Below are 11,688 nucleotides of genomic sequence, written 5' to 3'. Positions count from 1 at the left end.
GTGACCTTCTTGTGTTACGCTAGTGAGGGAGTAAAGGCCAGCTCCTTACACGATGTTTCCTGTCATTCACGGTCTTCTAGACGTCCAACTCCCACAGGCTTTCCTTATTTCTCTTCCAGGCTGAGAAGTCCCCAGCTTATTAATCTTCCCTCCCATGGAAGCTGCTCCTTCACCCCACTCATTTCGGTCGCCCTTTGTGTACCTTTTCCAAATCCAATTTGTTTTTATCTGAGGGGGTGACCAAATCCGTGCTCAAGACGTGGGCAGGCCATGAGCTTTTTCTGTCTGATTAACTATCGCTTTCCTTTCTCCATATTCCACTAGCTTTTCCGCCTGCCACCGCCACCCACGGAGGGGATGTTCTCAGGGAACAGCCCACTGGGATTCCCAGCGCTGTCCTGAGTGGCACCGGTGAATTCGGGGCCCAGCGTTTTTGTAAGAGGTGCTGGGGTGATGCTGCCCCGTGTGCATTTAGCGACCCAGAGGCCGTTGCCCTCGCGTTGCCCAGTCACCCACTCCTGGCAGGCTGCTTTGGACCCAGCTCTGTGGAGCGACTTTGTACCATCAGCCAACCGTGCCCCCGCCCTGCTCACTGGTGACCAAGTGGCCCAGCCCCGGGGCAGGCAGGCAGGGCCTGGGGCCCAGCACCCTTTGGGCCTATTCTTTGCCCCTAGGAAGTAGCCGTGTTAGTCTGTTCCCACAAAAACCAGGCGGCAGGGGCTAATGCTTTCAGCATGGCACACGCTGCCGCGAGCCCCAGCTCAGTTTGTTCACTGCACAGGGCAGAAGGGACAGAAAGGGCTCGGCTCCCTCGGAGCTAATGCAGCCAGGGTGGGCGCGGGTAAGCAGCTGACAATACTGAAAGCAGACGACCACCCATGGCCACGGGCTGCTGATCCGTGGCGAGGTGCTCCAGGGTTTTAGCTGGGGCTGTAGGTAACAGCCTGTGGCTTTCTGCTGTGTTCTGCGTGCGGTGTGTGACTGGTTAAGTTCTGCGGCTGCTGATGTGACCGTTTCCCCCACTGTGATCGTGCCTGATGTCCACATTCCTGCTTTCCTTGGGCCCAGTCCAGCCAAAGCACCGAGTTGGGTTACTGGCTCCCTGGAGCACACCACAGACAGCGACGCAGCTCAGCTCTGGGAGGACTCAGCACCCAGGAAACCAAGCCCCGGAGTAAATCCGTCTTACCCCAAAGGATGCGCACGGGGAAGCTTATAGGCCAGGCCCCTGGGCAGCAGGGTTGCCTAGTGGTTAGATTCCAGTGTCACCAGTGAGCCAAGGGTGTAGGCATTCTTAGCCAAGGCTGTTCCTTCAGTCTGGGGCATGGCCCTGAGATCCCACCTTCCCCCTCCTCAGTGGGGTTTTCCTTCAGGCTCTCCCCCGTGGCACCGGGGGCTGGTGGTTTGGAGGCTGACCCAGCAGGCAGCTCTGGCTCAGGTTCTGCAGCTCCAGGGTTGAGAGTATCTGGGGCAAGAAAAGAGTCGGGGGCTGCCGTGTGCTGCCGAGAGGGCAGGGACTGGACTCAATGACCTCCTGAGTTCCCTTCCAGCGCCAGGAGCTGCACGTTGCCATTTCGTTTTCGAAACCAGCTCCTGCCCCTACACTGGTCAGCCCCGAACTGAGCCAGGCTCCTGCCTTTTATTCTCCCTCCAGGCCTGGCATTGGCTGCAGCTGACATGGGGCGGGGCTAACTGGGCACAAAGGCCTTGTTTGGCCCCTGCAGTGCCAGGCTCACCTCTCCCCCAACCGTTACCGAGGGGCGTGAGATTTGCACAGTGGCAACAAACAAAAGGGGTGTTTAATAGATGGGATACACGTGTGTGTGTGTGTGTGTGTGTTGGGGGGGGCGGGGCTCCTGCTGGGGGGTAACCTGGCGACCAGGTGACACCTCCGGGCTGCAGACAAAAGGGAAGGTGGAGCCTGAGGGGGTTGAATTGGAACTGGGGGTTGGGAAGCAGTGAGTCTGGGGGGGGACAGAGAGACAAAGGGGGGGGGCCAGGCCCTGGCTCCGGGGGGGTGGGGGTGGGGGTCTTGGGGCTCCTCTCCCCAGCATGGATCAGACTGGCTGTCTCTGCCGGCTGCCCTGACCCCTCTGTGCCACACTGGGCCCTGTTGGCGAGTAAATCCGCTGCCAAGTGAGTCGCTCCTGCCTGCGGCTGGGGGCAGCGCCTGGGGACCCCGAACCCCATCACAGCATAAAAATAGGCGTTAGGTGGTTACAAGTGTAAAGGGTCTGCTCAAAGTAAATGATCAAAGCAAAGTGAACAAAAGCCACTTGGTCACATGGGAAGAGCGCCCCCCCCCCCCCCAGCATGCTGCTCTTGTCTCAGGTCCCAGCAAAGTTCATGTTTACTCTGCCCTGGGCCTACAGCTGTTCAAAGGCCAAAGTATTTCACTCTCAAGTGCCCGAGTTTCAGGAGCCAGCTGAGGACAGGAACAAAGGCTTCCTGTTGCTTGGAGCAGGGCGGGGACGGGGTCTGCATCTGGGGCCCCAGGCTCAGGGCTCCCAACCCTCCCTAGAGCCTCGCAGGCTGGATCAGGCCAGATCCAGACCTTGGGCTCTGCCAGGGGCTAGAAGAAGCTCTGGGCCCTGCTGTCACTCACTGCGCACCCCCCCACCCAGCTGGGAGAAGGGCCCAGTGTGGTAGGGGTCTTGGGAGCCTGCGCGGAGGACTCATACCGCTGTTCTGACTGACCAGAAACACAGCACTGGGGCCCTCCATAAATGCTCCATGACAATCCTGAAGCAAAGAGCGGCCTAGTACCGAGCCCTTGCCGGGCTCCTTTTGGAAAAACAAGATGCTGAGAATCTGGAGACGTTTCTTTCGTGGGCTCCAAACCAATTTTCCTTCCTCCTTGCTTGCAATGAAAAGGAAATCTGTCCTGCACCACGGCCTGCCCCAGCCTGCGGAACGCCAGCCTCTGGAGACAGCACTGTTGGCAGGCAAGGCCACGCTTCCCATGCTGGCACACGGACCCGCCCCTGCCCTGCCAAACATTTCACCTTCTTCCCAGGAACAGAGAGGAAGTCAGCTGTACAGGACAGAGCCCGCCTGTCTCAGAAGTCCCAGCGCCAGGCTATGTCTTCAAATAGCTCGCACTAAATCAAGAGCCAGGCCTGGGACAAATTGGGAAATCCCCCCCGGCGCACTGAGTTTTCACACTACCAGACACTGTGCTGCAGGCAGCTGAGCACCTTGGAATGGGCCTGCCAGAGGGAGCAGCGGCACAGTGACTGGGGCGCTTGGTGTACCTGATCCAAAGCCGACTGGCTCCCAGCCGGCTCTGGGTCAGCCCAGGAGAGGCCCTGGATTGGCCATCAGCTGATGGGCAGCCCCTGGCAGCCAGCAGGAGACCCCTCTGTGCCCCCTCCCTGCTGTGCGTCTTGTTGCTGCGGGCTCCACGTTGGTGTCGGTGCCAGGGCGGTGGCCATGGCCAGCAGAGACATCCCCCAGATGGGCCTGCAGAGCTGGGTGCAGCTGGAGGGGAGAGGCACTAGCTGGCTCACCCAGCGGGGCTCAGGGCCCGGGAATTCTGCCTGCAGGCCTGGCCTGTCTGGAAGGAAGGGAGCTGGCGGTGGCTGACTGCGTGTGACATGGCCATGCAGGGGCTCCCACTGGCCCTGAGACAGACACAGCCCCTGTGCCACCTGGGCTGCCTGGACACGGCCCTGGCAAACACCTGCTGAGCTGCCTGTGCTGATAGCAGCTGGTGTCTCTGGCCAGCTGGCTCCTGGATGTTAAAGTCAGTTCTCAGTTCCTGCCCCTCCAGCCAGCTGCCAGGCCCCGGGCACAGCTACCGAACGTGCTCGGACGCGTCGGGGGCTGGGACCTGGCGCCAGACAAGTTCAGACCAGAAATAAGGTGCAAATGCTCCTCAGCTGTTTGTCTGTGCTGTTTCCAGGGGCATTGCAGGGCAGACCTCCCCTCGGAGACTAACGCCGTGGGAGCAAAGCCGCTTCTTCTGCTTGGAAATGGGGGCTGCTCACGGCACTCATGACCCAACACGCTAGTTACCCGGAGAGAAAACTTCGTTTGTCAGCATTTTGCCTGGCAAGAAACTCCCTAGCGAGAGCTGGGGCTGCAGAACCCTCATTCTCTGCTGATGGCCTCCCTTTCCTGGCACGGGTCTCCTGGGCAGCGGCCAGTGGAAAGCAAACAGATTGCTGGGAATCGTGACAAAAGGGCCAGAGAATCCCTTACCGCCTCTGTGTGAATCCCTGGCATGCCCGCAGCTGGAGTACTGCCTGCGGAAGCATCACCTGGTCTCAAACAAGAGCTCTCAGCATTGGAAAAGGCTCAGAAAACGGCAACAAAAATGGTGGGGGGGGTTGGGGGGGGCCCTGTGGGGAGAATTAAAGCAACTGGGACCTTTTGTCTCAGAAGAGGGGACGGGGGCGGAATGGTGCGGGGCTGTAAATCCTGACGGGTGTGGAGAAAGTGCATACAGAAAAGTGCTTTATTTGTTCCCCTAACACAACAATGGGGGTCACCCACCGAAATTAACAGGCAGCAGTTTTCTGACAGACACTATCAGGCGATCTCCTGTGTGCCGCTTTTCCCCTTGCATTTCCAATCCCACAGGGTTTGCCTTTGTCCCAAAACCAGCTGTTTCTTTGGGGGCGAGCTGGGCCCTCTCCAGCGCCAGGGCTGCAGAGGAACAGGCCTGTCCTGCATGTGCCAGGCTGACCGGCAGCACCAGCGGGCACTACCGCAGCCCAGAACAGAAGCAGCAATGGCAGCTGCTCCGATGGGCAGGGCAGCGGCTGGGTGTGGCGCCCTCGGCTCTGGCTTTGCCCTGGACTTGGGATGCTGCAGGGCCGATGGGGCTGAGACCTGCCCACATGCTCCACGCAGAGAACACAAACCCTCAGCCGCCAGATGAACTGCCACCGCCAAGAGATAGGTCCCCTGCCCCCCTGCCAGGCCCCTTGCCTGATCGCACAGAGTGAGTCCAGGGCCAGGCTGTGTCTGCCCTGCCCAGCGGGGACACCTCCCTCTGCCCACCCACCCCGGGGCGAGCCCAAGGGGCACCCGCAGCGTGTACTGAGACGAACAAAGCCGAGTGGACCCGGCATTAGCATTGTGGGGCCAGGAGCCCAGGGGTCCCCGGCCGTGTGACTGGCCCAGGGTCCAGGAAGGGGCTTGTACCTGGGCCTGGCGAAAGCCGAAAAGGCCCAGACCTGGAACATCCAAGCGGCTCTTCCACAGGCTGGGTGGTTTGCATCCAGGCAGCCAGCAGCGGTGGCCAATGGGTGAAACTGTGCAAGTCACATGGCCTGTTGTGCTAGACACATCCATGCGCGTGCACACGCAGAGACGCACCCCCATGCACACACAGGCATCCATGCTCACGTGCACAGGCACACATACATCCGCAGAGACACACGCTTGTGCATGCACAGACACACACATGTGCCTCAGGGCTCACTCCCTCAGAGAGCTGGATCCCCCCAAACCAGCAGCTGGGGGGCCAAGGCAGCCCTTACCTGCAGGGGCTCACAGTCCTGGCACGGGGCTCACCTCCCAGGGTGCTACAGCCCAGAGTGGCTGGGCTGGACGGTGCAGCAAGCGCAGGCCGGGCCCCCAAGCCGAGTCACGTGCGGTAAAGAGCCGACCCCTCCCACCAGCTCCCATCCCTGGGGTGATGGCTCTGGGCTCCTTGGTGGTCTCCTCCAGCCGGTCATGCCGCGGCTGCCCTGTGCCCTGTGCACAGCGGGTGAGGGCGGTGGGGCCTGGCCCATGGCTGGCTGCAGCTAAGTTGTCGTGGGGCGTTTTCTCAAAAACTGCATCATCCCCAGGCCTGCGGTGAGAGGCACCACAGTGGCCGCAAGGCCTGTGAGGATCCGGGACCTTGGGGGATCTGTAGGCAGGAGGAAGAGAGGAGTCAGGGGAGCCCCAAGTTGCTGCTTGCCCAGGCCTGGACACCCCTCACCCAAGGCCTGAGTGTGAAGTGCGCCCTTACAGTTCCTTCCGGGCGAGGCTTTGACAGAGGGGGAACTGAGGCAAAGGCGAGCCGGGCCTGGGTTTGGTGCCTTGCCCGGGCCCCCATTTGGGCAGCCAGGTTTGCAGGAGGCCATTGGGTGCCCCTGACCCCACCTCGGCACACTGAGCGAGCTGGGAACCCTGGCACAAGGTCACGCAGGGCCCCTGCCCAGAGCTCCAGGGTTCCCAGCAGAGCCCAAGAACAGACACCCGCCTCCCCACCGGGCTCGCATCTCACCTCCTGCCACCTGCCCAGGGGCAGAGCGCTGCAGGCAGAGGGAGCCCAGCCAGGCCCTCCCACCCCAGGCAAGAGGGGGTCAGAGCAGGCCGGCAGGGCAGCGCCCCCCAGCCCCCAGCCTGCATCCACAGAGACACCACGCTCGTGGCAGATGCAGGCTCCCAGGCCAGGCCAGGGCACCCGTTCTCCGACTGGCCCAGAGGGCAGGTGCCTGGGCCACCAGGAGTCTGGTGCAGATGGCCCCTCGCCCAGCCCTTCGCACAGCCAGCGAAAGCCAAGAGGCTCCAGCTGCCCTCACTTTTCACAAAGAGGCTGACGTGCCCCGAGCTGCTCCCGTAGTCGTTTCGAGCGAGGCACCGGTAGGTCCCGCTGTGGGTGAGCTGGGCCGAGCGCACGGCCACCGTCCTGCCGTGCTCAGACAGCTCCACGCTGGCCTCGGAGGGCAGCTCCCACTGCAGCTCGGGCTGGGGGTTCCCCTGGGCGCTGCACCTCACCGTGATATTAGCACCAACCTGGAACAGCAGACGCTCCACGGAGACCTGCACGCTGTGAGGCGGGGCTGCAAAGGCAGGGGCAAGTCAGCCCAGGTGCTGGTCAGGCGCTGTCCGGGGGAAGGGAACTGGGGTCTAGGAGTTAGCTCGGGGGCTGGGAGTCAGGACGCCTGGGTTCTCGCCCCACATGTAGGAGAGACGTTGGGGGGTGTCTAGGATTCATGTGGGGGTGGGTGGAGCCAGGATGCATTGGGGGGGGCCTTGGGATTTGTGTGGGGGTGGGCAGAGCCAGGACGCCTGGGTTGCCGCCCCACATGTAGGAGAGACGTTGGAGGGGTGTCTAGGGATTCATGTGGGGGTGGGCAGAGCCAGGACACCTGGGTTCTCACCCCAGATGTAGGAGAGGCACTGGGGGGGGGCCTAGGGATTCATGTGGGGGTGGTCAAAGCTAGGACGCCTGGGTTCTCGCCCCACATGTAGGAGAGGCATTGGAGGGTGTCTAGGATTTGTTTGGGGGTGGGCGGAGCCAGGATGCATTGGTGGGTGCCTAGAGATTCATGGGGGGGAGTGGGCAGAGTCAGGACACCTGGGTTCTCACCCCAGATGTAGGAGAGGCATTGGGGGGGGCAGGGATTTGTTTAGGGATGGGGAGAACCAGGATGCCTGGGTTCTTGCCCCAGATTTAGAACAGGCACTGGGGGAGTGCCTAGGGATTCGTGTGGGGGTGGGCAGAGCCAGGACACCTGGGTTCTCACCCCAGCTGTAGGAGAGGTGTCGGGGGGGCCTAGGGATTCGTGTGGGGGTGGGCAGAGCCAGGACGCCTGGGTTCTCACCCCAGCTGTAGGAGAGGCGTCGGGGGGGCCTAGGGATTCGTGTGGGGGGGTCTTGCCCTGGCTGTGCGACCCAGCTCTGCTGCTTGTCCCCATGTGCTGTGCACCACAGACCCCCGCGCAGTAGCTGATCAATGCCTCACCCCAGACGTGCAGAGTGGTCCTGGCCCAGGCACTCAGCACCTGGTGGCCCACACGGAGCATGGCCTGGCACACGATCTCCTGCCCGTGCTGCGTGGGCTGCGCCACGAAGCTGTACCCCACGGCCGGGTCTCCGTGGCTCTCGCTCAGCGGCCGGCCCGCCGTGCTCAGGGTGACGTTGATGTCGGAGGGGCTGGAACCAGCCACAAGGCTGGAGACGTTGCAGATGACTTGCTCCCGGTGACCAGCCACGATCTTGGCTCCCAGGTGGATCTCAGGGGGCAGTAATCCTGGGGGGTGGGGGGATAAAGGGGAATGAACTGTCCTGGAACCCCGAAGCACCAGGCTGTAGCTACCACCTGCACATAACAGGCCAGGGGCTCTGCACCCTGGGAGCCTATTCCCAGGTGGGGGTGGGGCCGGTGATCAGAGCAGGGTGCTGGGAATCCAGACTCCTGGGTTTTACCTTCTGCACTGACTGTTAGTCCCTGGAAAGCCTTGCCCCTCCCCCAACCCTTCCCCCCAGGCCTCCCTGCCCCCCTTCCCAGCACTCCCTGCCCCTCCCCCAGCCCCTGCCCCATCCCCAGGGCTCCCTGCTCCTCCCAGGAGGGGGTGGGGTGGGGGTCAGCCCTACGGTAGACGTGGAGCCTGGCCTTCTCCATGATGTTGGTGGAGGTGATGTAGCACAGGGGCTGCAGGTCCCACATCTGGAGGTTGGTGATGTTCAGAGATGCCCAGCCGGGCCCCACTTCCATCACCTTCCGCTCCGGCGTCTCCCAGCCCAGGCTGGACTCGCCCGCACACGAGCTGGTGCAGTTCAGAATCACGTGGCCGCCGAACGGCACGGCCGGGTCCTTGGGCGTGATGCTCAGCCTGCAGGCGCTGGGGTGCCCTGGGGAGCAGGGGGCAGTTAGACAGCCTGGCCCCAGCCACAGCACCCTCCTCCCCCCAGGGCCACCCCTGCCAGACCCGGCAGCTCTGCTTTGGGGCGGTCGGGGGTTACAGCTGCAAGGAAATGCCGGGTGGACGGTGGGGCTCAGCAGAGCTTCCCGCCCCCCGGCCTTAGGATACAGCCATTGACAGGTAGCACTGGGCTGCTTCTCCCGGACCCTGCCTCATCCAGGCGCCAAAGGGCCACACAGGGCAGCATACCCGGAAAAGGGTGTCAGGGCACCTGCCTGCCACCAGGCCGGGAAGTGCCCCACACTGGGCTGGGGGGCAGAGCCCTGTGGGTCGGAGCGCCCAGCTCCACAATGGCACAGCGCCGAAAGGGCCCGCAGGCCTGCAAGAGAGCGCCTGAGACCCTGCCCGGCAGTTCTGTGTGTGAAGCTGCTCGTGGGGCCTGGCCCGTGCGCTACACTCAGCATGACAAACACCACTGGGACTGGCCAGGCTCCCTGGAGTAAGAGGCAGGCCTGAAACACAAGCCCACATACTGCAGCCTGGTGTGCGCCTGAACTGCGACGCCAGGCTGTGAGAGAGGCAGGCTGGGCTGACAGGCCCTGGCACAAAGAGGCGTAATGGTGCAAATCACTAAAAGGTGCAGGGCGCGGGCTGGGAGCACATCCCCGAGGGTGAAAGAGCCCCTTCTGCGGGAACCTCCTGTCCCGGCACACTCCCCCCACAGATCACACATCCTGAGCCAGTGCTCCCTGTACTCCGAGCACGTGGGTGGTCACCCCAGAGAGCGTCCGGTGCTGTCCAGCTGATTTGTGGAGAGCACACAGCTGGCAGCCGGCGTTCCTATGGTGGTGCATGTCTGCCAATGCCTCGTGCACAGAACAAAATTTAATCCGCCCCAGACGGAACAGTTAGACGGAATCCTGGTACCGAGCCAGGCTGAGGCCGGGTCTCACCTGGGCATCATGGACGGACACATTCAGGTTCTCGCCAGAACACCCAGCCCCGCAATGCATGCAGAGACCCCCACGGGCAGGGTCCGGATGCCAGCGTGATAGACATCAACCCTCACGTACAAGGCAGTGGGCAGAGGGAGGCGGCCTGGTACGTCAGCGGAGTTGTGTAACTTGTCGGTACCCAGCTGTAAAAGTGGACCCCACGGGGAGCTGTCTGTCCAGCCCGGGGCAGAGCCGCATCCCTCGGCAGGGGTCTGCTGACAGCCACCACTGCCCTTTGTTTAGCGGTGCCCCAGCCAGGCACCTCCATCCCTGTCTGATGTGTGGCCTTTCAGGGCTCCCGGAGGTCTGTGCCGGGCTGACGGGGCACACAGTGGGAGCCCGGTGAAGCAGGAGACGGGTGCACTGGCGACGTCTAGCTGCTACACCCAGGGCCCACCCTGTGGGTGTCCGAGGCCAGGACCCGCTCGCCAGCTGGCCATGGGTGTGCTCAGGGCACAGCTGCCAAAGGTGGGGTCTGCAGGCGGGAATGTCCCCGCTTGCCCCAGGCGGCATCTCATGGGAAACCTGCTAAAACAGCAACGAAGGGTCCTGTGGCACCTTACAGACTAACAGAAAAGCTTTGAGCTTGAGCTTTCGTGAGCACAGACTCACTTCATCAGATGCTGGTCTTGGAAATCTGCAGGGCCAGGTATGAATAAGCCAGAGCAAGGGTGGGGATAGCAAGGTTAGCTCAGTCAGCCAGGGTGAGGCTCACTGCCAGCAGCTGATCTGGAGGTGTGAACACCAAGGGAGGGGAAGCTGCTAAAACAGGGTTACCCGAGTTTCCTGCCTGGCACGTGCTTTAAAATGGCCCAGTGGCGCTCGGCGCAGGCCCTGGCTCACGCTCGGGCTCACACGGCCCCGCAGGAGCTGCCACGGACACCCCACCCTCACCACCTGCCGGGGACCCCGCCTCTGCCGACCCTGGCGTGGCCGGAGCCATGCGCGAGCCAGAGGAGATGGCAGCCTCCCGGGGGCAGCCAGGCCTGTAGCGCCTCGGGGGTTCGAGGCGCCAGGGAAAGAGAATCGGCTGGTTCCAAAGGCAGCCGGAGCCCAGGGCCACGGCCCGGCCCTAACGCGCCAGCCACGCCCGGCTCCTGGCTCCAGCAGCTCTGCCGGGGGCCCTGGGGGCGCACGGGCCAGCCAGCAGCGGGGCCGTGGCCTCTCTTCCCTCGGCCTAGGAGACCCATCCCCCAGGACGGGGTCTCGGGCTGCTGCTGCGCTGGGCGGGCACAAGAGGCCGGATCTCCGCTGGGCGCTGCCCTAAGCTGCTGCACGCCCCCGGCGCAGGGCACCCCGCGCCCCGGGCCTTTGCTGCTCTCCCTGGCGGCCGTACCGAGCGCGGCCCTGCTCCGGGACACGCACCGCCGGGGCCGCCCGCCGCGCTGGAAGGGGGGGGGGCGACCAGCCCGGCGCCCCCAGCCGCGCACTTACCCAGGGGCAGGGCGCAGAGCAGCGCCCCGAGCCACAGGCCGCCGGGGAGGCTGCGGGCTCTCATGCTGCGGCTCTGCTCGAGGCAGCTGCTGGGCGGCCCCGCCCCGCCGCGCCCCGCGGGCAGCAGTTTCCGGGTGCGCCTGTGGGCCGAGGACCGGCCCGGCGGCCGGGTCCCCGCAACGCGCCCCTCCCCGGCAGGCCGCGGGGACCCGGCGGTGGGGAGCAGTTCCACCCCCGCGGGCGCCCCCGGGATGTGACCCGGCGGGGGTGTCTGGGCCTAGAGCCCCCCCCCCGGTGGCCGCGTGTGTCCCCCGCGCCCCGCAGCAAGCCGCGCACGTGCCTCAGTTTCCCGGCACCGCCGGAGGTGGGCGTGTCCGTGTCCGTGTGATGACGTCTCACACGGAGGCCAGGCCCTCCGTGGGCTTTGTAACCATGGCAACCAGGTGACCCCCCCCCCCCCCGTAGGACAGAGGCGGGGGAGGGGCCTGGCTGGTTGAATGGGAACCGGGCGCTGGGGTGGGGCAGTCTGGTCTGGCCGGGGAGGCGGGAAGGGGCCAGGGCCCGGCTCGGGGACCCCTCTGGGCCCCTCTCCCCAGGATGGGTGGTACTGGCGGCTTCTGGGCCCTGTGCTGACCAATCTGTTCTGCGCTGTGTCCCTGTCGCCCCCTAAC

General features: G+C 63.9%; 1 protein-coding gene across 1 annotated transcript; it reads right to left on the bottom strand.

The window, feature by feature from the left end:
- Nucleotides 1-4,445: 4,445 nt before the first annotated feature.
- LOC142003179 (intercellular adhesion molecule 1-like) lies at nucleotides 4,446-11,253 on the bottom strand. Its single transcript, XM_074979904.1, has 5 exons — nucleotides 11,018-11,253; nucleotides 8,320-8,577; nucleotides 7,688-7,975; nucleotides 6,522-6,782; nucleotides 4,446-5,863 (listed from the first exon to the last, which is right to left on the bottom strand). Exons 1-5 carry the CDS (start codon nucleotides 11,079-11,081, stop codon nucleotides 5,757-5,759), a joined length of 978 nt encoding a protein of 325 aa, XP_074836005.1. The 5' UTR covers nucleotides 11,082-11,253; the 3' UTR covers nucleotides 4,446-5,756.
- Nucleotides 11,254-11,688: the final 435 nt, after the last annotated feature.

This window comes from Carettochelys insculpta, chromosome 29, assembly GCF_033958435.1.
Source record: "Carettochelys insculpta isolate YL-2023 chromosome 29, ASM3395843v1, whole genome shotgun sequence".
NCBI lineage: Eukaryota > Metazoa > Chordata > Testudines > Carettochelyidae > Carettochelys > Carettochelys insculpta.
The sequence above is the reverse complement of the archived record's forward strand: the minus strand, read 5'-3'. Positions and strand labels throughout refer to the sequence as shown.